The following is a 27,839-nucleotide window of genomic DNA, read 5'->3' on the forward strand; positions in this document are numbered from 1 at the left end:
AACTATATTTGTAAGATTTAAATGTGCCGTTGCTCACAAGTAAAATGTGAAATAATCAGCAGCTTGTTTTTATTTAAATATTTATTTCCCATAATAAGTTCAACAGGGTAGATGTACTTAAGGAACATGAGACTTTTTCAGATAAATAAAGGCAAATATTGCAAACTACACAAAAGGCAGCCGCTAAAGCGTTTAAGTTTCAAAATAGAACAAACGAAATAGACTAAACTGTCAATTCCACTTAGAAACAAAATATTAATTCTAAAAATAAATCTTAGTTTGTTTTACAGAAGAACAGACAAAACTGACTAACTTTTGTCAATATCAAATAAACTGAGAACTAAAAGGAAATTCTCAATCTCTCCTTGTTGTATAGCTGAGCTTTTCAAACAGTTTTAACAGTTACTTTAGTCTGACAAAAGCCGAATGACGAATTAGCGCTTCCAGTCAGAGACTGAGGCTACGTCCACACGTACACGGGTATTTTTGAAAACTGAGATTTTCCGTTTTCGTTTTAAAAAATAATCCCGTCCACACATAAAGGCAGAAATGAAGGAAAACGCTGCTATGAAGATGCCAAAGCAGCAGGTGGCGCTAGATTCCTAACCGTGCAGAAATGTTGGCCAATCAGAAGTCTAGAAGCCTCGGTGGGAAAAAGTAAACAAAGCTGGGGCATAGAAGCAGAACCGAGTCGTATGTGTGGAGGGACAGTAACTGTGTGTATATGTAAGCATTTAAACACTGCAGAGAGTAGAATTAACAGTATTGTAGAAATTCATTTCACTGAAACAATAACGTGGCGCACAGTGTGACGTCAAAAAATGCGCACACCTTTGACGCTGCGTTTTCTCCGTTTTTCTAGTCCACACGTAAATGCAAAAACGGAGTTTTCAAAAATCTTCGTTTTCAGTGACCAAAAACGCCGTTTACATGTGGACGAAAGGTGCAAACGCATAGAAAAATCTGCGTTTTCAAAAATACCCGGGTACGTGTGGACGTAGCGCATGCACCAGTTTATTGTATTTCCAGACTTGCTTTCGGCACAATTTACAGTGCGCGCTACTCTGTTTTTTGTCAGACTTGAAATAGCCGAAATACCTTCACACTACGGAACTTCTATGGCTCTTCCGTTCGACAGTCTCTCCGGCATTGGAACCATCATCTGTTTTCTCTTCGGTCACGCTCGGTTGATTTTTCTAGTCGGCACACTCATTTCCTCCATTACCCGGGCGGTACGGTGGCTGGCTGCTTCCCAAACAAATACACATGTGCGGCTTGGCACTTGTGCTGTACGTAACAAGTCACGTGACGTGACGCTGCGGCTGTGATTGGTTCGGCTCTGCGCTACTTAATTTGGATTGGCTGTTCTTTTTTTTTTTTTCTTTTTTTTTTAAGAGGACAAGAGCGGCAAGGTCTATCGCGATAGTTTAATTTTTCTATCGAGAAAAAGTTATATCGCGATACATATCGTTATCGTTCTATCGCCCAGCTCTAATATACATATATATACACACACATATATACATATATACACACACACACACACACACACACACACATATATACATATATACACACACACACACACACACATATACACACACACACACACACACACACACACACACACATATATATACACACACACACACACACACACACACACACACACACACACACACACACACACAGATAGATAGATAGATAGATAGATAGATAGATAGATAGATAGATAGATAGATAGATAGATAGATAGATAGATAGATAGATAGATAGATATATCTACATAAAGGAAAAAAATATGTATTTCTTTTTTCCTTTCTTTTTCAGTTTTACATCTGTCAAGAATAGATTAGATATTTAGATATTTCACTGGGTTGTTATCTCTTAAGCATAAGTATTCTTTAGAAACTCTACAAAGAAAACTTTTATAATTACTGTGTCTTCATGTATGTACTTGGTGAAGACGTATTGAAAACTTTGTATCTAATAGCTACACATTTTGTGCCTATCAACCCTTTGGAGATTGAGTTGCTTTCTGTTATTGCTAGCATGAAGAATTTTGGTACAAAATCTGCATCAGCAATTTACACTTTCCTCCGCTCCTCAGTACCTCCTCTCTCCTTCTGCACTCACAACACGTTTTCCTCAATTACTGCAGATCATCATCACTTCCAGTCCCAGGAGGGCCAAGGCAAAATAAAGGAGATGGTGTGCATGAATGAATGCATGTGTGGGGGAATAGGTCCATGCTTCACTGAACACTCAAGGCAGCACTTCTACATCAATGAGCCTCTTCTGTACCATCCAGGATTGGATGACACTGAATTATCATCAACATATCACACACACAAATCCCTGTAATAGATTTTTAGGGTGTTAACGCTTGGCGAATGCAGTATAATTTCCATTTAAAGACATGCAAATGAGAGATAGAGATGGAAGATAGTGTATTTGCAGTGCAGGTACAAGGTTATTAGAGGCCGTATTAGAGACTGAAATCAATTAGGTTTTTAGATGGTGGTAAGAGTTTCACACAACCAACTAGAACTGTTTTATTAAGTTTGCAAAATATTTTAAAGTTTAGTGTTTTAATGTATAATACAAGACTTTTAACTTCAGTTTTATAAGGTGCCATCAGCTGCTGAGAAGAGAATCTTTATCAAGTCAGCAGTATTTTTTAATATAATATTCTATAATATAATATATTGTTATTATTATATAATATACTATAATATAATCTATAATGTCAGATGTAATGAAAAAAACATTAACATTACTCTAAGATTATTTCAGGTTGGAATAACTACAAATAAGCAAAACCAGTTTGTGTATCTGAAACAATCTTAGAAATCTTGTAAATCTTGTTTTTGCATTACATCAGACAACTTAAAACAGCATCACACACTTTCCCAGGTATTGTTATCGAGTTTGAAACTCTATTATCGTGACCCTACTGAGGACATAATTTACAGTAAAGAAAACTAGTTGGTATGTTTTTGCAGCAGCAAGCAGTAACTTCTATGAGCATGTGGACATCGCCACACCACCAATGGCCTGTTATATAACAAGGAGCAGAAGTTTTTAGTTTTTACAGCTGGCTGAAAACCACCTGAAGTATTTGAAGGTCTTGTGGAAGTAAGCGCGGCCAATAAATCCTCATTAGAGCGCGGACACACCTGTGCCACTTACACTGTTGTGTGTGTCTGCTTGTTTGTGCGTGTGACAATTTTGCTGCATCTCAGTCCTTCTGTGAGTGTCTGTGTGTGTTTCTGTTGCGTTTTTGTGTAAGTGTGTGTCTGGGACTGACTGACAGACTAAAGGACAGGATGACTGATGACTACCACCCTTTTCTTGGGCAGGTGAGGCTGCCAGCACTGATAATGAGGCTAAAGAGGAAGAACTGCCTTTAATTTGACTTTACCCCCACACAGCGACTCAGACCTGATTATTGTTTAGACCGGAAAAAGTTGGTAGAATTTATTCAATAGAGTTAATAGCAATCAACTGATTTCCCAAAATGTGGTCATCTTTTAAGTCTCAATCACAGAAAAACACAATCTAACGAAAGCAGATGCACTTATTGTTTGTATCCTGCACATAACGAGTAATCACTCCCGGTCAGAGACTGTAAAGTCTATTTTGAATGTGTTCCTCATTTATTAATATAAAGAGGAGACCTTTACATACCACTTCTAACAGACCATATATACCAGCGACTGTAAGAGCCATCACGGTAGGTTCTTGTATGAAACATGTTTATAACCAGAAGAAGAGAGTTCATGACTTTCACACTGTCGCATATACAGGCAGACAAATGCAGATCATAGAACAAAATTATCCTTGTTGTGGTTTATTACTAATATGAAGATTTAAATACGTATTTTAAGACTTTTTAAGCGAGATTCAAGTATTATACAAGAAAAGTTTGTTAAAGCCAACTCTCCTGTCTCCTTACAAGTCTGCATGTCTGTGCCATTAAACACTATCAATCACCATCTTTGATTGATCTCTGACTAACAATCTTCACTTAGCCTTAGAGAAACTCAGCTGTCCTCCCCCCCATCAGCTCACTGGTCTCTTATCTGCTCGGCACTGTTTGTTTTTTGGTGTGCTGACAAACACGACCGATCAATGCTCTGAGTTATGAAATGACAGTGGTGTTGCTGAAGGCAGTCTCTCAAACACTGCCACAGTAGACAAGGCACTCATTTGCCCCCTTCACCACCACCACCACTACAGATACTCCACATTCATCACCCATCTCCGTCTATTAGCCCTGCAACCACTATCTGCTCGATAAACTCTAACAGCTGGACATAACTTTGTCTCTCTTCAACCATAATTACTCGAACTTTAACCTTAGCTTAGTGAAGCTCTTTCATTAAATATGCTTCAGATAGATAAAAATAGACAAATCTTTTCTTTTAATGTAAAATTCATCATCACAAAATCCAGGTTAGGAAAAACATGTTTTGAGGTTATTCAAATATGACATGGTTCCTTTGCCACATCAACCACAATACGTTCTCTTGATCTACAAAGCTTGCATTTAGCCTAGTTAAGCCTATTTAGTCTACAAATTACAATTAGAGCGTGCCACAGAAACTTACTGTGGTGTGGCTGCTCTACGCTACTACTCTGTTTTTAATTCTGATCTTTTTATTCAACTTTTGTTGAATAAAAACAACACACCACAGGAAAGAACAAAAAGCTTGCAGATTCTCTGCACTACAGAGATGTTAGTTGCTAATCTATTCTTAGTTACTAAATTCCCTCCTGTGCATGTCTGCCTTTGCTTTGACCCAATTAGGGCACTCTCTGTAGTATACCCCGAGAGCCTATTCTGCACTAATGTGTGTGTATTGAGTTGGGTCAGACAACACCAGTGGTAAGCATTAAGACCTTGCTAGAACAGGGCATTACCAAAAAAATGCCCAACACATACAGATTCTGATGTGGGCTTCATTCCTGAATAAGTGGCCTGGTCACATTTCCACAGAAGTTGAGACTTTAGTCTTATCACATCCAAAGTAGTAACATTTACAACTGACTTTAAACATAACACAAGTCTGAACTCATTACCAGAGAACATCTTAACTTGTCTTCTTGAGTCACTCGATTCACTAAAGTTGTGATTGTTCTGTCTCAGTCTCATGCTGCACAAAATGACCTCACTAAAAGCTTTGAAAAAGCTTTGAAACCTTTTTGTGTTCTTGAGCTCCTTCTCACTCAGTGCCCAAAACACAACCCTCTCTGGCTTTTCAATGGTGAATTCAATGTCAGATTAACAATACACGCCATCTGTCTACAATGTGACTACAATACATGACTGTAATCTGTGATTTGATAAAATATCAGATGAAGTCAGTTTGTTGCTTCTGGCTGTTATTACATCTGCAGTGTCACACAGCAGCAGGAGCCTCTCACGAGCCTCATCACAGTGAGAATTGTGTGCATTTACACAGACAGCACAAGAGCGGTCACTCCATTAATCAATCAAATAAACATCTCTGATATGAAGACACACATCTATCTGAATCTATCAGCAAGTTACTTCAGTTTGAACGGTCTGAACTATTAATTCACTGTGTTCTCTCAAATTATTAATAACTATGAAAATATAGCAACTATGATAAAAACCTGTAACTTGGTGCAATATAATTCACTTGATTAACTGTTGAGGCATATTACATGTACAGTATTACAGTGAAACCCTCCAACCGTAATGCCAGCTTCATTATTTTTTCTTTTTTTAAAGATGTGGGTGAATAAAAGAATTCAAATGAAAAATGCATCCACCACATCTCCACACACTCTCTCAGACATTAAGGCACGACCTGGATATAAGACCGTTTACCCTAGCCACAGAGCCTACTTCCTTTGACAACTGTCATTTTTCCTTTTTATACAGGCAGATCGGAGGGCAGCTTCTCAAGTCCAAGCCACTCTGAGAAATGCCTACCATCGCTGCCCTGATGAGAAGTGACTGGAGAATTCTTAGATTTATTATCAGTCTGTGAGCCAGTGTCATCAGAGATTACGCCCCCTATCCTTCAACGGTCCACTGGCATGTCAGCCACCGAATTTCAATTTCCCCCTTTAGAGGATAGGAAGGCTCTGCGTGGCGACCCCTGCTTGTGACCCTGGGGTTTCACAGTGGATGGAGGAGGTAGTGGAGGGGGGACAGATACGGGATGCTCATGAATTAGGTATGACTTCAGCAGTGCATTCAACTTTGGCTGTCCCGCATGTATCGCTGAGCAGAATCTGTCTGATAAATGGCCATAACAGCGAGGGAAGACTGCTCCTCCAGCTCCAGGTAAGATATTCAGAGAAGCTCATGGCCGAATTTAGGCTGCCCGAGCCGTATTTAAAACATAAATCCATCCTGCTGCCACCTTGGATTCTGAATCCTTATTAGCCTGTAAACACTCACTCAAAAATTAACCTCATATTATGAGTGTATTTTTTTAGAAGAGATCTGTTAAAAGAGTTCCATTTCTCAGGCGGAAAATGAGTTTATGACCTATGATGGACCCACAAATCTTAGAAACATGGTGTCTAAGGAGATAATTCCTCTGGATGGCATCACATTGGCCTCCAGTAACACTGTAAGAAATCTTGGAGTCACTTTTTAGCAGGATTTGCTTTTCAGTGCTCATATACAGTGGGGCAAAAAAGTATTTAGTCAGCCACCGATTGTGCAAGTTCCCCCACTTAAAATGATGACAGAGGTCAGTAATTTTCACCAGAGGTACACTTCAACTGTGAGAGACAGAATGTGAAAAAAAAAATCCATGAATTCACATGGTAGGATTTGTAAAGAATTTATTCGTAAATCAGGGTGGAAAATAAGTATTTGGTCACCTCAAACAAGGAAAATCTCTGGCTCTCACAGACCTGTAACGTCTTCTGTAAGAAGCTTTTCTGTCCCCCACTCGTTACCTGTATGAATGGCACCTGTTTGAACTCATCATCTGTATAAAAGACACCTGTCCATAGCCTCAAACAGTCAGACTCCAAACTCCGCCATGGCCAAGACCAAAGAGCTTTCGAAGGACACCAGGAAAAGTATTGTAGACCTGCACCAGACTGGGAAGAGTGAATCTACAATAGGCAAGCAGCTTGGTGTGAAAAAATCAACTGTGGGAGCAATCATCAGAAAATGGAAGACATACAAGACCACTGATAATCTCCCTCGATCTGGGGCTCCACGCAAGATCTCATCCCGTGGGGTCAAAATGATCATGAGAACGGTGAGCAAAGATCCCAGAACCACACGGGGGGACCTGGTGAATGACCTGCAGAGAGCTGGGACCAAAGTAACAAAGGTCACCATCAGTAACACACTACAACGGCAAGGAATCAAATCCCGCAGTGCCAGACGTGTTCCGCTGCTGAAGCCAGTGCATGTCCAGGCCCGTCTGAAGTTTGCCAGAGAGCACATGGATGATACAGCAGAGGATTGGGAGAATGTCATGTGGTCAGATGAAACCAAAGTAGAACTTTTTGGTATAAACTCAACTCGTCGTGTTTGGAGGAAGAAGAATACTGAGTTGCATCCCAAGAACACCATACCTACTGTGAAGCATGGGGGTGGAAACATCATGCTATGGGGCTGTTTTTCTGCCAAGGGGACAGGACGACTGATCCGTGTTAAGGACAGAATGAATGGGGCCATGTATCGTGAGATTTTGAGCCAAAACCTCCTTCCATCAGTGAGAACTTTGAAGATGAAACAAGGCTGGGTCGTCCAACATGACAATGATCCAAAACACACCGCCCGGGCAACAAAGGAGTGGCTCCGTAAGAAGCATTTGAAAGTCCTGGAGTGGCCTAGCCAGTCTCCAGACCTCAACCCCATAGAAAATCTGTGGCGGGAGTTGAAAGTCCGTGTTGCTCGGCGACAGCCCCAAAACATCACTGCTCTCGAGAAGATCTGCATGGAGGAATGGGCCAAAATACCAGCTACTGTGTGTGCAAACCTGGTAAAGACCTATAGTAAACGTTTGACCTCTGTTATTGTAACATGTTGGCAAAGTATTGAGTTGTATTTTTGTTATTGACCAAATACTTATTTTCCACCCTGATTTACAAATAAATTCTTTACAAATCCTACCATGTGGATTCATGGATTTTTTTTTCACATTCTGTCTCTCACAGTTGAAGTGTACCTCTGGTGCAAATTACTGACCTCTGTCATCATTTTAGGTGGGGGAACTTGCACAATCGGTGGCTGACTAAATACTTTTTTGCCCCACTGTATGTAGGATATTTATAATTTAACAAATAAATACGACTGCTTTCTTGCATTTGTGCAATATCGCCCTGTCTCAGAGTGATGTTGAAAAACTAGTTCACACATTTCTGGTCTATTGTAATCCATTATTATCCGATTATCCTAAAAACTGCCTGAAAAGGCTTCAGTTGATCCAACATGCTGCAGCAAGTTATACAGCTTACATGTACTTATTTATGTAAGGTACGATTATTGTCAACTATTGATTTAAGAGTAGATCAAAAACCAGGTAGACAGCACCCCCAAAGTGAAATAGACCCAGTACAGTGCTCCCTGCAATTGTTGTCTGGTTTGCTAGTGTAGCTAAGTAAATGCCAATACATACTGCAAGAGCTTAGACAGAGAGGCAGTCTCCATTAAACTAGTGCATTTTGTCAAGACCTCAGGAAACTGAATATGAAGATCAGCTAGTTACAAACTGTCACTTGTGGATTTATGTGTAAATATGTACTGACCATCCATTCTGAGATGATGATGTCAACCTTCTCTACAGGGAGCTTGATATCTTCTATGCGACCTTTGATCAGTGTAATTTTATCCTCCAGCTGGTTGGACCTGTAGAAAATACAGACATATGTCTAATATTAATTTTATATCAACCTACATTAAACAAATTAAACATTTTCCACAGAATTCTGAAACCCTAACAACACCCAACACCCCGAAATTAACGGTCTTAAAGATTAAATCTTCATGAAATTAAGGGGAAAAGGGATTTTGAGGGAAGAAAAATTCCTTGCACAGCATGAAAAACCTCGGATCTAAATTTTAAGTTTCTGCTGATGCTGACAGAATATTTCCTACTGCTGCACCAATATAACTGGCAATAAATAAATAAATAAGTCAACTGTTACGTGTTTGTCAGTGAGCACTTCTTCAACGTGGCATCTAAAAACCAAGGCAAAGGTTATTCCTAGTATTTTTTAATTAAATAAAAAATAAGAATAATTCTGTCTATAATATTTTATTTTATGGTATTAAACCCGAGGAGTCACATTTTAATATTACACAGCACTCCCACTGTCACTTCAAGTTAACTTTGATTAGGTTTGTAACCATTCTGAAACAGAGACCACAAACCGCATTACAAAGATCTGCAACATCATACTACAACTCCATTTTCCTGTACCGTGATAGCTCTGCAGAGCAGTTAATGGCAGGTTAAAGCACGCTAGTCCGGTGAAAACTGCAACGTGTAAAGTTTGACCACTGGAACAATCTGTTCCCCCTGGTCTGGTCTGGATCAAATAAACCAAAATGCAGACATAAAAAGTGCCCTAAGCCATAGATTATAGTCCCCTGTAGGTTCAGACAGCTGAAGACACCACAAATATTTAACTGTTACTATTATACAAGCTTCTGGACCAGGTGGAGGCACATTCCATATATTAGCTATAAATCTGGAAGATTTATCGCTCTTTTACCATTCTTGCTTAGACCCCAGTGACCCCTTACATAATCACAGATGCAAAACAAACAGCACCAGCTAAAGTTAATAAAACTATGGTCGACTATTTCCCCTTTTTTGAGTAACATCAAAACTTGTCGTGGTTTGTGCAGGGGCATATTCGCTGTTCTGTGTATTTCCAGCCTGTGGACCGGCGATGTGTCAGGTTCAGGTAAGCACTGTGAGATCAGTGCTGCTGTTTAAATGATCCTTCCTTTCAGACCAGCCAGTTTGGGCATCAATCTCTGTGAATATTCCATTATCATGACAGCTAATGTTACAGAGGACAGAACAATTACTCACAGCGGCCCAGAGTGCATTTCTGTAGCAGCGATCCTTATCTTGAACTGTCTCTCCCCTCTCAGCTGCTCTTCTACTGCTGCTATCACCTTCTTCCAGAATGCAATGGCCCCCACCTACACCCTACACCCCACCCGCCCACCACCACCCTTTCACAAGAAGGAAACACTGTAATCTCATTATTGGGGTAATTTAGAGGACAATGTCAGGACTCTGGGGAGAGAGTCGTGTCTGCGCAGCTTTGTAGGTGTATGTGTGTGCGTGTGTGTGTGCGTGTGTTGGAGAGAAAGAGGAAGTGAGGAAAAGGAAAAAGAGAGGCTTTACATGACAGTGAACCTAGTAATTTTTTTAAAGAATAGCACAGACCAAACGTGGCTAAAACACCCCGATTTACTTTCGTTAATGCTGCATTTCTGGGCAAACCACAGGCAAATACTTGCTAAAAAATCATCCATGCCTTCAGTTCATGCCGCCATTAACTTTGCTCACTCAGAAAAAACAGCGTCTCACATTTTTACGCTTTATTGTCAGAATAAATTACGTCTTATCAGCTAATCCATCAATTCCATCCATTTTTTAAAAGTATTTAGACAGTATCTATTAAGGACGTGACTGTGAAGGGAGGAAGTCACGTAGAGCTTTTCATTTAAACTTTGGCGATGGAGTGGAAACAGGAGATGGATGCTCCTGCCCAACCAACAGGAGCCACTTTAATTACAATCCCGATATTAACATCAGGAGGAAGTGACGGACACACACAGGGGCCAGCTCTACGTGCATATACACACACACACGCACACAGAAATAAAATCACAACCCAAAGAAGCCATGGGTGGATTTTTGTATGCATTGCTGTATTTACGTGTGTGTGCACATGTGTGGATGTATGCTTTTTTTTTTTAAAAAAAGAAGAAAAAAAAAGGGTGGAGTGCTGGAGGATGTACAACATCTTTCTTTAGTTGAATCCTCACCGCTGGCAAACCTGCAATGCAGCCTGCATGCCAACACACACTCCAACAGCTATTCAGTGGGCTGTAAAATTAAAACGTCCTCTTCCCTTAGAAAACCCTGTTGTTTTGCTTATACTGCACTGTCTTACATAACGGAAATAATAGCTGTCATAATGGCCCCCAACTCAAAAAACCATTTAGGAGGCAGGGGTATGATAGTGGCTGCAGGTAGACGGAAGGAGAGCAGAAGCTGTTGTTGAGGTAAATGGACTCCACTGTGGAGTATCAGCTGCAGAAATACAGGAAACACGCGGCACATGAAATTGGCCCGAGGACTTTATTAAAAGGGAATCAACAGGGGGTTCATCTGCATGTTCATCTGTGTATCTCTGTGTGTTGGGGCAGTGTTGGGGGTGACTCTAGACTTCAGACTGGAGATACTGCAGAGGAGAGGAGTGAACGAGTCAGATCACAGGTGTAAATTATGTACATTATGGCCAGGCAGCTGACAGCAGCTCTATTGAAGTCAACCAGCTGAAACAAATAAAAGGTAGCTGGAGGTCACACAAACCTCCACTCTCACCATCTTCTGCTGCACACAAAGGGAAGAAGATCTGCATACTCTCTTGGCTCCACAGGGGCCGATATGAGGTGAGGGTCACACGACTCACAGGGGCTTGTACCAAATCTGATTAGTACTGACTGACTATTTGCACTTAAGTTGTAAAAAATGTAATTTTTCATTGCTGTGAGCACCGCAAAGGAAATTCTGCTGACAGCTCATGTGTTTTGGTGGAGCTGAACAGAAACAGAGTGCACAGGAAGAGTCTCACCTGACTATGTCCATGGCCTGGTAGATGATTTCGGACTGATCCACCGCTATAACCTTTTTGGCCCCAGCTTGTGCAGCAAACATTGATAATATGCCAGTGCCACAGCCCACATCAAGCACCACCTAAAGGATGCGATGGAGTCAAAATGAGAAATTACCCACAAACATGGAAAGCTCTTCACAGTCAAGGGGTTCAAAAACAAACACTTAAACAGGAGCATTTAACAGTGTTTACGATTGATTTCTTCATAATTCTTGTCATGTCCATGCGCTGCTGACCCCAAAAGGTCATCCAACACAATAACAACAGAGATCACGAAGGGAAACGCGATCACGTTACAGCTTTAAGGATAAAAGATTCTAGCCTATGCAAGTTATTACAAAAGAAAAAATCAAATATAACTGGAGGAAATAAAGACATGATTCTTATTTGGATTTTCTTTGACAACCCAAATAACTGCTAAAATGACAGCTGCCATATTTTGCTGGCAATGCCACTTGCACATTTCTGAGAATGTTTTTCTACACTTCCAGGGAACAGATAAGTCAACCACGTCCAGTCTATGGCTCTGTAATAACTTAACAAAAGACTTTACACTCACTTATTGAAATTTTCAGTTTTAACATTTAACCTCATCAAATTTTCAATTCAATTTTGTTCATATAGAGCCAAACAGCAACAACAGTCATCTCAAGATGCTTTTTATTATACGGTAAAGACCCTAAAATGATACAGAGAAAACCCCAGCAATCAACCAACCCCCTATGAGCAAACACCTGGCAACAGAGGGAAGGAGAAACTACTTTTTAACAGGAAGAAACATCCAGCAGAATCAGGCTCAAGGAGACGGCCATCTGCTGTGACCAGTAGAAGGTGAGGGGAGGAGACCAGGACAAAAGACAGGCAGTGGAAGAGAGCCAGAGATGAATAATAACTAATGATTAAAGTGTGAAAAGAAACATTGCATCATGAGAACTCTGAGCAGCCTCGGCCTATAGCAGTGTAACGAACTAAATGTTATATCAAAAAGGAACGTTTGAAGCCTAATCTTAAAAGTAGAGAAGGTGTCTGTCTCCTGAATTCAAACTGGCAGCTGCTTTCACAGAAGAGGGACCTGAAAGCTGAAGCATCTGCCTCACATTCTACTTTTTAATACCCACGTTACAACAAGTAAACCAGCACTCTGAGACCAACATGCTCTATTGTGGTGAAATGGAACTATGAGGTCTTTAAAATATGATGGGGCCTGATTATTCAAGACCTTGTATGTGAGGAGAAGGATTTTTAACATGGAGCTAATAATGAGAAGGCAGTAATATGCTCACCTGGGCAAAATATGCTCTCTCTCTCTCTCTAGTCCCTGTCAGTACTCTCACTGCATCATTTTGGATCAACTGAAGACTTTTCAGGGAATTTTAGGACACCTACCCACCAGTTTTGGCCAGTGTGGTCAGAAGTGAGCTCACTTTAACCACATTTGACAGTGATGTCACACAGGCTCTTCTATTGGCAAACTATAATCAGATAGGAACTGATATTACATTACATGGCTACTAATAATCAAACGATTATTAAAAAAAGAAACAAAGAAACAAAAGTTGGGTTTTTTCTTTCGCTGATGTCTTGCTGTTTCAACTTCAAAGACCGCATCAACATCTGGATTACTTAATGAATTCATGTTAAGCATGTTCTAAAGAACTTGCTCAAACTGCTGTTTAAACCCTTATTTTCTCTCAGCTTTTTCGCTCTTTGCATTTTTTAATCACCTCTATTTCAGGTTCCCATTGCTTTCACTTAATTTGTTCTTGTTCATCACCAACTGAGTTAAATGACTGAGACATGGACGCAGCGACTACATGCCCCAAATGTATAACACTGTGTGACTCTGTGTCTCTATTTAAGGAAACTCCCTGGTTACAATCCTGCTGTCTTTATGGGTTCACAGAGGGTCGCCAACATAGCGCTAACACAACAGAACGCAACTCCTCGCTTGATCTGCAACAAAAATATCCTGCTTGGTTCTGTTACCGGTTACTGAAGAAGGAGACGCTTCAACTCTCTGCCGACTGCTTCAGCCTGACAGGGATAATGGACGTTCCCATCAACACATCCTTCCTCCCCCCTCTACCGCCTCATCACAGCACTAACCAGCAGCGACCCATATAATGGATGGTCATGATACAGGCCACTGCTTCCCACAGCTAAAAGCAATGGAAAAGAGACGGATAGGGTGGGGGGGGGGGGGGGGGGGGGGGGGGGGGGGGGGGGCGGTTAGTTGGAAGGGTTTGTGCTATGGGGTTGGTGGTGGATTGCATGTGTCTGTTATCAGGACTGTGCAGTCCATATTTAGACATGCTAATAAAGTCATGATGTGTTTTAAATCGGACACCGCGGCGCATTATTAATGTCTTTTTCTGGAAAATGCATATTCCTGTTTACAGGCTTGAGTGAACATTAAACTGGCTAACTCATACATGTAAACACACATTAATGTGTACACACGCAATTTCATTTGCTTGGATGACTCACCTTATCTCTGAACACTTCAGGGTTGCTGTACATGAAGTCTCGGTAACTCTCCGTGCGTACTTTATCCTGTGGATAGAATATACAAGCTGCTCTTGAATTAAAGAAAGGATTGCTTGTAATCTACAGTCATGTTTATGTTGTAACAAAGCTTTGAATTCAAGGTTGTCTACAAACTTAAAAAATAAGTAAATCCAGGCAAGTAAAGCTTTTTCCATATAGGGGTATATAACAGCAGGTTACAACAGTCTGTGTTGGTTTCCTGAACATTTATGAGCAAAACGCTGGGATAATAACAACTGGAAGGACACTGGAGGTCAGGTCAGGACTCGCTGATTAATCTGCCAATCATATCTGCCCACAAATCCAAGCACCTTCGCTCTGAGGGAAAAGCTATAAACGAAATACAGTAACACGGCTTAATACATGTTAGAACAGATATGAATCTGGACTTTTGACTTTGAAAGATTACAAGAAACAGATTTTAGAACCTTCAGTTCATGGAGTTTGGCAGAAGTTAAGCGGTCCCCAAGTACCGATATACACTTCCGATTTTTCCTGTTTCCATTTTTGCTAATGGAAACAGGAAAAATCGGAAGGGTATATCGGTAATAGTAACTCTGATTTTGTCTCCTGAAGAAAACAAGACAATAATTAAATAACAACTAATGCATAAGGATGAAAACTATGATGAAATGTACTGACACTTGAATCAGTACATTTGGTGAAAATGTTCTGGAGAGATGAGATCCAATCAGATCTAATTAAGTTGTACAACTAGCTCCCATGCTCCCCGTTTATCATGAAAACAATACTCCAAAACTGGCTTTTGTGCAGCCATTTCCCTCATTACCAGGTTTCAAAAATATATTTTATTAATTTGGTGAAGAAGTGGCTCTGGTGACTTGCCGAGTGACATCACGGACCGGCCAATCAAACCTAATGAATAACTCTAAAAAGCGAGTTAAGTTGAGCCAAGCCAAGTAGGTAATAATGGAGAAGGGCTAAAAATATCCCAATCAACACAACAAAGTTAGCATTTCATGCCTGATTACTTTAAGATATTTAAGATAGATTTAAGATAATGCCCTTTCAAAACCAAAATTAAATGAAAAACTAAAATGATCAAGAAATACTGAAGATTTTAATCATTCAGCTTTTTTGAAAAGCAATCCAGGCTAATGTTGTCTGTGGCCAATTAAAAGTTGTTTTAAAAATTAAACCCTGACACTCATGAAACATGTCATTCTCTTTTACATGACATCTCTCACTCTCTGTCTCTCTTACACACACACACACACACACACACACACACACACACACACAGACTGCGTCATAGGTAATTCAATTCATGCCAACCTGTGAAACATTCTACTGCAAAGCCCCCCATCACGTGCTCCTGGCCCCTCCTGACGCTTTGATGGACTTTAAAGCTTGACGCAGAAACATGACGCAAAACTTAACCGTGCTTAGCACCAATCAGGACAGCCAAAAGGATATGTAAGCACTGCGGTAAGTAGAACAGGACTTGAGGAGAGGGAGAACTCTCTCTCACACACACACACACACACACACACACACACACACACAGAGCTTGCTTTCAGGTTTCAGCACTTCAGGAGTGTAAAAATTAATTTGCACACTTAAAGCTCCGCTATGCAGAGGCATGAGCGCTGCTTCACATAAGAGATCAGCACGTACTGCTGATTTGTCACTTTGGAGCGCTTGTGTCGTCCTCAGTATTAATTCATACATGAAGATGATCGCTTTCATTTATAAGCTATATGAAAATCTTTTAGCCAAGATGCACGCCGATGAACCCAGCTTCATTTCTGTGCCCAGGGGAAATTATTCCAAAGACTGCAAAGAGACCTGCAGGCCTGGTCACTGTGTGTGTGTGTGTGTGTGTCTGTGTGTGTTTACACAACTCAGACCTTCAGCATCTCTTCGTGGATGCTGTAATGTCCATAGGAGCTGAAGTAGGCCTCGTCCTCGTCCTCACGGAGCTCCGCCACAGCGCCCAGGGTGCCAGACCTGCTTGTTTCCGCATTCAGCACCAACCCCTGAGCCAGCACCCTGAAAGAACATCGCACAGATCGCCATTTAACTTCTCTTATTAGCACAAGGGACAAGAGCAGCGACCAGAAAGGAGAACGCACACACAGCCTTCATGCAGGACGAAGCAGTAAATGGAGGAGATGGAGCATTCATCTTTCTACCTCTCACCCAAATCCCCCCCCCCCCCCCAAACCCCTCCTCCCCCACAGCTCACCCTTTCTGCAATATTCCCTTATTGCTCCCCTACCTACCTTTCCTCCTCACTTTAACCTCCATGCTGCAGTGGAATTTTCCCTTCTGTTTTTTTTTTTATCTTTTCCCTTCCTCCAAACTTCTTCCACAAGGTACTCTAGTTAATGTTTCTGCAATACTGCGTTCACTGTGTCCCCCTGCTGGAGCTCAGAGAGCAGTGCAAATGCAACGTATTACACTGACTAAACTGCAAGTTCTGAATAATGTATTAAAAAATAAATAATTAAAAGGCCACAATTTAAAACCTAACACAATCACCCTGACATCAATGAAGATGAAACTGCAGAAAAGTCACTGACTTGAGTTTGTGCAGGTCATCCATGGCTCTGGCCAGTGCCTCCTCCGAAGAGCGGGCTCTCTCCTCCGCAGCCTGCGCCCTGTGCACAAGTGCATTATGGGGATCGGCCCCAGATGCCAGGCATGACCTCTCGCTGCCACAGAGCTCCTCGGGGTCTGACAAAAACACAGACAGAGAGATAGATATGTTTGGATGTTAAATGGGGAAAAAGTTTTCCTTTTAAGGACAACTGAGTGAAAACATGAGCGACAACACGTAGTGATCAAGCCTGTGGCATACAATAAGAAGTATGCAGGACATGGCTGTTGTTTTGGCTTAGAGTGTGCATTTTATGTATTTATGTGTTTTTCTTGCATTGATGATACAGGCAGAAATAGAGCATAAGTGCAACTATTAAAATAAGCATTAACATAAGCAAGTCAGGACTTTGCAATAGAGCTGACATTACACAGTCTTCTGTGTAATACTGTTAATCATGCAGAAGAAGCAGTCCTAAAAGATGAGAACCAGCAGATGAAACTGAATATGTTGATACTGTGCTGGGAGACACAGCAAACCTTCTGGAAATGGCATGTTATTGATGTGCAATGGTTATTCCAGCAGTTTCCAGTAGCCTTATGCCCTATCATGCAATCATGATAATCACAAATATTTTATATTTTCGTTGCTGGTGTTGCGGTATGAACAGTGACCAGCCGATTCTCCACTCAACTGAATATCAAAACAGCAGAAACAGCCAGACATGTTCTCTGACCTGTGCATAAAAGCCGCGCTAACAGAACAGAGATCTGTTGATAGAAAATGCAGCTACTCAAAAATCAAAAACTAAGATCTGTGTTTTAAAACTGCTTCTGTACCTGTTTGCAGCAGCGGGTCATCCTGAAGGACTGGCTGCAGGAAGTCTTCGCTCTCCCAGGGTAAAGGAGCATCTGGCAACCCATTCAGACTGGATGCTTTACATTTCTATACACACAAAAAATGTATGTTTTCATAAATCTGAAAACTCTCAATTTTTTTTTTAGATATTCATTCTTCACACATAAACAGTAGAAACATTCACATCCTGATATTTCACAGCATGATGTTCAATTCAGTTTGAAAACAGCACTCACTGTTGACCGTATAAAGTTGATCATTTTTATGTATCCGTAGTCATCTAAATCTAATGAGGGACAGAAAGTTGAGACATTTCATGAGAACAGAACAGCCATCTGCTCCTTTGGTGATGCAGGAAAAAAATCAATATCTACTTACTGTAATTTCTTATTAGATCTACAATGTTGACCTGGTGCTCAGCTGTACAGTGCTGCAGGGTGGCATTTACAGAACTTAGCAACCTGAAAAAAATAAGACAGACAGGAAGACTTGTTTAGTTATAAGCCATAAAAATCAAAAACTGAATCTTTGATTGTTTTTTTTCTTTCATAGTAGAGTAGTAACTTGGGTATCCAGTTATTTTACATAACAGCAAACAAACCTGACTGAAAAAGCAAAAAACACAGAAGACACGGAGTGGAGATTTGCGTCAATAACTACCTTAAAAGCTGGAACCAGTACATACATTACTTTTACAACAATCAGCATAATATTACGATATTTGTCGTGTCAATACTATATCAATACATAGACACCAAATATCATTACTGTATTAAATTAAATTAAATACTGGGAATAATAAGAACAAAGGGGCTCATCTCGTCTGCTAGGAGGCAACCTTTCTGCAAATAGTTATGGTCTGACTCAGACTGACTGTAGTCACTCTCAGAGAGATTGTCGAGTGTTGTCAAATAATTGCTGTGTAATTTACAAATGCAGACAGATTGCCAATATGTTTCCATCTGAATGAGTCTTGGTCAATGAGCACAACTCGAGGGGACACAACACAACTCAGCTGGTCATATTCCTACAGAACAGGAAGGCTGCTGAGCGCAAACATAATTATTAAATGCAAATTTCTGTTAAATGTGAATTTCTGTCTATGCATACCACAACAGATATACGACTTCCGTTGATTTATCACAGTTAATTGATGTATTGTCAGAAACAGACTGCATGTAGTTGCCAACTTGACCCTATTCAATTGTCGACTGAGTATCTTATGGCACAATTTATGGCAGGATTTAGTGACAGTGTTGATGTGCTTGACAATCTCGTTTTGCACTGAACAAAAAAAAGTTGCAGTATGTGAGATAACGTCATCTTATTGGACAAAGCAGAGGCCATAATTTTGCATTAGAAAAGGGTGATAAATCTTAAATACTTAAAAAAAACAATACTATTGTATTATGGGGCATCTTGTGATTTCCACCTCTACAATGTAGTAGGGTAGCCTTGGAGATATGCAGCAATATGTTAGTGGTTCTTCTTTTGTCTGCTAGTGCAGGTGCTGGGAACTTGAGTACCTGGTTGTGTCTCCAGGTGTATCTGCCACGCGTTACACTGGTACTACAAGTAACGAGTATGTGCTTAAGACTGACTGAAGCTGAACATAGCTGACAGGCTGCACCCTCCCCTACTCAAAGGTTTAAGATTTCAGGTGATGGAAGGACATCATATGTTGCACAGCTGAGGTAGTACTCAAAAACAGCTCTTTTGATGGTGAAGCTTGCTGAGGTTTGCATAATGTCAAAGGAACTTGTCTTTATTCTGACCATGAGTTATTTGCACTGACACAAAAGTACAATTATTACACATGAATTGAAAGTTTAGGGCCACTTAGTGTGTGAAAGTTATATCTGTATGTTTTGTTACACGATCTCTTTTAGGTAAAGCATCTTCAGATCTGAGAAACTCAAAATGCGTGTAAACGTGTCGCCAATCATTCTAAGAAAAGCAGTGACAGACAGGTCCAGAGCAGGGTGATCTCACCTGTCACAGAACAAACAGGTAACCGGCTGACTGTCCTCCTCCATCCACTGCCACTGCTCTTCATCATCAACGTCATCATCATCATCACCGTCTGAGAGCTCAGGCATATCCTCAGCAGCTCCATCGACGTCTGCCAAAGTTAAATCTCATGAGTGTAAACGCAGATGTAAAAGCAGCTGTGTGACGAAACTAGAAACACTATTCTTCACCAAAGTCAATAACACAAATGAGCTAGCTCAAAGAAGAGTATGTGTGTTTGATTAATACAGTTATTTCTCACTCACGTGGGTCTGTGTACTCTGCCATGATGTCGCTTTGAGTCCGGAGGACTTCCTGGTGACGTTTAGTGACGTAATAAATGGGACGGGCCCATTCCAAAGAAGCACTTCCACATACAAACCACCAGATGTCGCCAACGTTTAACTAAGGTAACACGTAAATAACGTGGTTTGTATAATGTTTTGTTGGGTGTTTGCAGGTACATTACAAACAGGTACATGCACTGGTTTAGGTTAGTTTTAGCTGTGGGTGCTACCAAAGCGGTCAGATTATAGTTATCTGAAACTTTTGAGGTACTTTCTAATGTCAAAATATCCGTTTTTTTCCTTTTTTTATCCATTTAAATTCAAGGTATATAACTGCAGGAGTGATTATGGCAGCATTATTACACACATGGGTGTTTTTTTTACCGTAAACAGTGTGACCTCTCTAAACATTAAAACATGACAATAGGCAGAGTGATAACAAAATCAAACTATTAGGGTAGTGTTATTATGTCAAAGGTGGGGCCAGGTTTCACAATGAGCTCACCTGAAACCCTGGCTGATTGGGACCCACACCCAGTTTCACACCTTGGCTCAGGCGATTAGAGGATCATCAGGGGGTCCTTTTGTCCCTCTGTGGGGGGTTACTCCCACTAGGTTTAAATCTGGGACTTCCCACCATTTGACCTTAGAACTGAAGAAGCTTCTCGGATGAGAGGTGAAATGTCTTCAAGCAACTTAAAGAAGTCCTGACGCTTTTCTTTGCAAGCTCATTTGACTATGATGACCTGGATGACTGAGAACCTTCACAGACGTAGTGTTATTATGTTTTTGGACCCCATCTGGGCTGTTTAGAGGGTTACAATCATCCCAAGGTTGCAGCATAAGACTAGGTGCTCTGTATTTTAGCTTACTGAATTGCCTGATTTTTTTTTTTTTTTTTTATGCATTAAAGGTAATCTTTTGTTTTTGTTTAGTTTTCAGTCTTAGTGAGGTAGAGGACCATCTTGCTGGAAGAGTAGGCCCCTTTGAAAGCAACTGGGACACCACTTAAGGATGCTATTTTGGTTTGCCATGGGACACACCCATTGTTCCAGCACTAAAAAAGGACCGTGGAGTCTGAATCTGTGGAGACTCTTTAGTAACACTAACTACAGTGTTGGCAGCAGGGCAGTACCCCCAGATTGATGATTTGTTTGCTTGAATGAATGGAGGACTGAAATTCAGAATTCAAAATTTTTCTCTGTCAAGCTTACTTATAGATCCATGTAGAAGAGCAGTCGTGTGAAATGCTGACTAGTATCACACATAAAGGGCTTTTTTTAGACACTGCCTTGTAGCAGTTCTGCTGAGCTCTGTCAGCACTGTTCCAGTGAACAATGGATCAAATCCTGAGTGAGTTATTAACAGTGTAGAGTTATCTCAATAATATTCTGCACACTGGAGCACACTCAGAAAAATTATGGTTCTTAAATGGTTCTTCAGATGTCTTCATGGTTCTTTAAAGAACCATCATACGTCAAAGAACCTTTTTATTTTGTGGATGGTTCTTCAGCTATTACAAATGGTTCTTTAAAGAACAAAAGGTTCTTTATCAAATCTAAGTTTGATGGTGTAAATGGCATAAATATTTATTCACTATAATGAGGCTGTGAATTATACTGTGTGTTTTCTTTGTGTGCATGTGTGTGCGAAGGGGAAGGGCGGGATACCTGGCAATTACCCTTTAAGAGAAGATGGTAGGAAACTGAATATTCAAATAAAAGTTAGAAATAATTGCAAACAATAGACACAATACACACATTCAAATACTGTACTTTAGTTTTAAATTTTAATAAAGCATTACTATTTTCTACTCCAAGGCATTACTTTTGAGATTATTATATATTTTTGAAAATATAGCATAATGATAATAATAAACTTTACAAACCACCCAGCAGTATGTAAAGTCAAATTATAAAATACAAGTAAATAACAACTGCAGAACAGAATGTCAGTGTAATGGACACAGACTTCGTTTTGACAAAGCACACTGCTTAGGTAAATGATCTGAGTAGTTGTTCATCACTGATCAATTTGTTAATATGTGTTTCGAGCCAAATACATGACAGGGAGAGAGAGAGAACACGTCATAGTATAACCTCCCGGGAGCGGACGGAGGGGGTCAGTCGTTGGGATGCGCATGCGCAGACAGAGTGTGCGAGCGGCGGGCCTTGACCTTCGGGAAAAAAAACTCACGGACAGTGACAGCGAAACGGATAACAGTCTTCAGTACCTGCTGGACTTTGAAGCTGTGGATTCTGGGACTGTTAGAAAAGGTAAAACATTTTCATTAAAACCTTATTACTGTTTTGTTTTTGTTACTCGTCATTGTAGCTTGCTGTTAATGTTGTGCTAACAGTAGCGATTAGCTAGATACGTTAGCCGTTGAGGTCAGCGCAATTTAGTATCCAACTGTTTTCCTAACAAAACCACTGTTATAATTAAGTGAAGCTGCTCCCAGCTAATTTGAACCTTTGGCTTCTAAAATATGTGGTTCAATTGCGTGCTGCGTACATAACCTAATGTCAGCTAGACCGAAATTAAAATTTAATATATTGTTAAAGTCACTAAAATGGCGCCTGAAGCCTGTTATGACGTGAGCTCTGTGTCTGCTCTAGAAACTCTGAAATTCTGTAGATCTGAGCCGTACATTAAATACTCACATGAACCTGTACTTTGAATTCTGTATGAGCTGTATAAAATACAGCTATGCATAAGTGTTTTGAATGAATAATTAGATTAGATAACTCTTTATTGTCTAATCGAATTATATAGAAATGAATAGAAATGTGACATGAGAAGGTGTGTCTTTGACTGTTCCTGCATAACTTAGTTTCGGACTAGTTGACAAGTTATGCTCCAGTCATTTGATGTTTCCAAGGTAGATGTTCTTTTGTAATATAGTTAATTTTTTTGTATATTTCATTTATCCACCATCATACATCATACATACAAGCTAAGAAGAGGTCGTTATACTAACAAGAGGTATCAGCACTGGGCCAAAGTTGAGCACATGGTTAAAGTTTGTAATCCAGCCAGGGTGTAAATATCACTCAGCAGCCAGAGCTGAAGCAGGTAGCATCAACACATAAATCTACTCTACCCGGCTTAAATCACAAGAGCACCTCTGACCAAAAAGCTGTAGATTTTTCTTGTTTGCACAAATTAATCCAGATTCACATTAATTGTGTTCACAGCTCCAACAAAATGAGGAAGAGGAGGGGGAGAAACACAATTAGGTTGAATTACAATTGGATGGAAGGCGAGGACAAGGAGAAGGAAGCTTAGGATGAGGAGGAAGAAAAGCAGCAGGAGCATCTTTAGGGATCCCTATGATGTCATTGAGGTTGGTTTCATTAATATGGTCCTCTCACAAAGAACGATGACTTGTTTTAGTTCACCTACTTCCTGTATTAAATAGTGATGTGCAAAATGTTGTGAAAAACCATGGAGCAGGTACGTATAGTGCATCTGCAGGTAAATGAACATCAAATCTCTAAGACAGACTGAAATCTGTATATTTATCACCCTTATGATAAAACCCATGTCAGCCATTGGTTTATGGACTTTGTATTTTGAAGCCTCAACATTTGCTTTCTTGCTGTTGCTATGTTGGGACCATATTAGGATGAGGGATCAGAATCTGGAGTCATGCACACTATTGTTTCATTTAGTGTGTATCCATAAGATTCGTACAGCAGATCCAAGTTGTGCCTTGAAAACAGGAAAGTCGTCTGCATAGAGGAGAACTGTAATAGCAGGCTTGTAAAAAGTGAGGCTTTGTGCTCTCGTTTTACTTCTGTCACCCTGTTTTGATGCAGATTTCACTTGAAATCAGGCAAGAACTGGACTTATTTTTTTATGTGTTCTTGTGAATTGATTGTGTATCGCATATGTTTGATTTGACTTTCTGCAAGACAACAGTTGTCCGCTGGCCAAAAAAGTTTTCCAAATACCTCCACGTGATCTAGCCTGGATTTAGAAAAGAATAGCAAAAAAAATCTGCACCTCCTGCTTCAGATGCAATTTGTGTTTCTGTGTTCAGAGGCAGCGGCGAGAGTGGAGACCTCGGCTCATCCAGCTGGAGAGCCTGACCAGGAGGAGTCGAACATTAACTCAGCTCTTCCAGGGCACCCTGCAGACTCGGCTGTTGGCATCGGCGAGGGATGACGTGAACGCCAAACTGGAGTCCATCACAGGTCAACTGCAGGTATGCGAGTCAGACCTTCTGAGGAGGGTTTCACTTTTCTCTTCTTTATAATTGACTCTTTTCTCTCTTTTTCAGCTCCTTGTCTCAGAGTGGGAGGGATTTGAAGCACAAAGGGAGGAACTTGTCGTTTGGTTGGCTGATATGGATGTGAGGTTGACCAGCTGACAGGAAACACCAGTGAAAAACTGAAACAACTGCAGGTGTGGGCTTGTTTTGATATGACATATACAGGGAGTGCAGAATTATTAGGCAAGTTGTATTTTTGAGGAATAATTTTATTACTGAACAACAACCATGTTCTCAATGAACCCAAAAAACTCATTAATGTCAAAGCTGAATGTTTTTGGAAGTAGTTTTTAGTTTGATTTTAGTTTTAGCTATTTTAGGGGGATATCTGTGTGTGCAGGTGACTATTACTGTGCATAATTATTAAGCAACTTAACAAAAAACAAATATACACCCATTTCAATTATTTATTTTTACCAGTGAAACCAATATAACATCTCCACATTCACAAATATACATTTCTGACATTCAAAAACAAAACAAAAACAAATCAGTGACCAATATAGCCACCTTTCTTTGCAAGGACACTCAAAAGCCTGCCATCCATGGATTCTGTCAGTGTTTTGATCTGTTCACCATCAACATTGCGTGCAGCAGCAACCACAGCCTCCCAGACACTGTTCAGAGAGGTGTACTGTACTGTACTGTGTTGTAAATCTCACATTTGATGATGGACCACAGGTTCTCAATGGGGTTCAGATCAGGTGAACAAGGAGGCCATGTCATTAGTTTTTCTTCTTTTATACCCTTTCTTGCCAGCCACGCTGTGGAGTACTTGGACGCGTGTGATGGAGCATTGTCCTGCATGAAAATCATGTTTTTCTTGAAGGATGCAGACTTCTTCCTGTACCACTGCTTGAAGAAGGTGTCTTCCAGAAACTGGCAGTAGGACTGGGAGTTGAGCTTGACTCCATCCTCGACCTGAAAAGGCCCCACAAGCTCATCTTTGATGATACCAGCCCAAACCAGTACTCCACCTCCACCTTGCTGGCGTCTGAGTCGGACTGGAGCTCTCTGCCCTTTACCAATCCAGCCACGGGCCCATCCATCTGGCCCATCAAGACTCACTCTCATTTCATCAGTCCATAAAACCTTAGAAAAATCAGTCTTGAGATATTTCTTGGCCCAGTCTTGACGTTTCAGCTTGTGTGTCTTGTTCAGTGGTGGTCGTCTTTCAGCCTTTCTTACCTTGGCCATGTCTCTGAGTATTGCACACCTTGTGCTTTTGGGCACTCCAGTGATGTTGCAGCTCTGAAATATGGCCAAACTGGTGGCAAGTGGCATCTTGGCAGCTGCACGCTTGACTTTTCTCAGTTCATGGGCAGTTATTTTGCGCCTTGGTTTTTCCACACGCTTCTTGCGACCCTGTTGACTATTTTGAATGAAACGCTTGATTGTTCGATGATCACGCTTCAGAAGCTTTGCAATTTTGAGACTGCTGCATCCCTCTGCAAGATATCTCACTATTTTTGACTTTTCTGAGCCTGTCAAGTCCTTCTTTTGACCCATTTTGCCAAAGGAAAGGACGTTGCCTAATAATTATGCACACCTGATATAGGGTGTTGATGTCATTAGACCACACCCCTTCTCATTACAGAGATGCACATCACCTAATATGCTTAATTGGTAGTAGGCTTTCGAGCCTATTAGGGCTGCCACAAACGATTATTTTGATAGTCGACTAATCACCGATTATTTTTGCGATTAGTCGACTAATCAGATCATCATCCATTGGACGTACAGCTTATTGCACCAGCAGCATCTGGTCTTATATAACTATCATTAGCTTACAGCTTGAAGTGTTTGTGCTAACTAAAAATAAAGACAAGATGGTAGTTTATTAATTTTTAATGAAATTTGCAGATTGTTTCGGTGAAGTTTAATAAACTCCTTGCTATCTAAAATATAACAGGACACCGGAGTATATTCTCCAGCGTCTCACACTTCTGATAATCAGCTGTCTGCTTGACAGTTTTAGCTGTGCAAAAACTATAACTTTAATCTCAGCCAAACAGATTTACTCAGGAACAAATAAAATACTAAAGAAAGCCAAACAATAACATTTTTAAGTTATCTAAGTGACTCATATATATGTTTAACCTGACTAGCGAAAGACGGCGGTGGGTTTGAAAACGATTTGCCGGGAGTCCGGTGTTCTCACGGCTCTAGTTAGCCTTGCCCCCGCCTAGCTAACGAGCTAGTGGGTAACAGACGTCTCCGAAAACGTCGGAGCGCTTTTGAAAATATGTGGTGTCTTGATAAACTGAGCAGATATTTGAGGTTTACACAGCTACATTCTCGCCTGAAAATATGTTAAACGTTTATTTTGTGACCCAGAAAGAATAATAAGAGTAAAGTTAAAACTAACTAGCTGCCGCCATTGTTGACAACTATGCTGGGCTGCGCTATGAATTCTGGGACACAGCTTCTTCTTCTTCGGGGTTTAACGGCAGCTGGCATCCTTGTACATGCAGTGCTGCCATCTTCTGTTTCAGTCCGTTATTACACTCTTAAATCCTACTACTCATTCCTGCGTCCTTTGTGATCTTACAAAGCTTCAAACGATGCGTCGACTATTAAATTAGTCGTCGACGATTTTAATAGTCGACATAATCGTGACTAGTCGACTAATCGTGACTAGTCGACTAATCGTGGCAGCCCTAGAGCCTATACAGCTTGGAGTAAGACAACATGCATGAAGAGGATGATGTGGACAAAATACTCATTTGCCTAATAATTCTGCACTCCCTGTATTTGATATGAAACATACGTCAGAGACAAACTAAACTGGACTAACAAAAGACCATGAGTACAACATGAAACGTACATTACATAGCGTAATGCTAAAGTTCATTGATCATTTTAATCATAAACTTGTTTTTGAAATATTTTTACTGAACATGCAAACATCTGCTGATGAAAATGTGTTGATTTATTGGTCTGTTATGAAGCTATTGCTATTTCTAATGTGTTTTATCACTTTCTGATGTTTTATTAATTAAACAATAAATGTATTGTTGTGTTATCTGTAGCTATAGTATTTATATATATTTATTTATAGTATAGCAAATATATTTAATTATTACTGTTTAAAACACTAATATGTGACATGTATTAGTAGTGATGTTGTGCTGAGGGTTAAAATGCCTTTTTGTCTTTTGGTAACTACAAAATGACAATAAACCATTAATATATGTCTATGCTGTGCTCGTATTTATTTTTACCCTACTCAAATTCAATTTATGATGCATTTTATTTTGAAAGATTTAAAATGGTTTTTTAAAGAACCACTCAAAAAAGGTTCTTTAAAATGGTTCTTTTAAAGAACCATTTGAAGGACCTTTTTAAAAATGGTTCTTTAAAGAACCATTTTTAAAAAGGTTCATTGAAAAACCATTAAAGGTGCCCCAAAGAACCATTTCTT

At 40.3% G+C, this 27,839-nt stretch overlaps 2 protein-coding genes across 2 annotated transcripts in view; one reads left to right on the forward strand and one right to left on the reverse strand.

Moving 5' to 3' along the window:
- Positions 1–20,175, reverse strand: part of prmt3 (protein arginine methyltransferase 3) — a 64,908-nt gene extending 44,733 nt beyond the window's left edge. Inside the window, exons 1-10 of the mRNA XM_004571052.2 lie at positions 20,119–20,175; positions 19,835–19,964; positions 18,221–18,303; positions 18,079–18,128; positions 17,824–17,929; positions 16,968–17,121; positions 16,293–16,434; positions 14,362–14,427; positions 11,833–11,954; positions 8,758–8,857 (exon numbers count right to left, since the gene is read on the reverse strand). Of these exons, the coding sequence (XP_004571109.1) occupies positions 8,758–8,857; positions 11,833–11,954; positions 14,362–14,427; positions 16,293–16,434; positions 16,968–17,121; positions 17,824–17,929; positions 18,079–18,128; positions 18,221–18,303; positions 19,835–19,964; positions 20,119–20,140 (975 nt within the window). The 5' untranslated portion in view covers positions 20,141–20,175. The remainder of the gene's footprint in view (positions 1–8,757; positions 8,858–11,832; positions 11,955–14,361; positions 14,428–16,292; positions 16,435–16,967; positions 17,122–17,823; positions 17,930–18,078; positions 18,129–18,220; positions 18,304–19,834; positions 19,965–20,118) is intronic.
- A 2,105-nt stretch (positions 20,176–22,280) lies between these two features.
- On the forward strand, positions 22,281–27,615 carry LOC143419070 (uncharacterized). The gene is made up of 4 exons (XM_076885257.1): positions 22,281–22,415; positions 23,337–23,485; positions 24,185–24,349; positions 24,425–27,615. The coding sequence occupies exons 2-4, from the start codon at positions 23,429–23,431 to the stop codon at positions 24,512–24,514; spliced, it is 312 nt and encodes a 103-aa protein (XP_076741372.1). The 5' UTR covers positions 22,281–22,415; positions 23,337–23,428; the 3' UTR covers positions 24,515–27,615.
- The last annotated feature ends 224 nt before the right edge of the window (positions 27,616–27,839 follow it).

Source organism: Maylandia zebra, linkage group LG1 (genome assembly GCF_041146795.1).
Source record: "Maylandia zebra isolate NMK-2024a linkage group LG1, Mzebra_GT3a, whole genome shotgun sequence".
In the NCBI taxonomy this organism is placed as follows: Eukaryota; Metazoa; Chordata; class Actinopteri; order Cichliformes; family Cichlidae; genus Maylandia; species Maylandia zebra.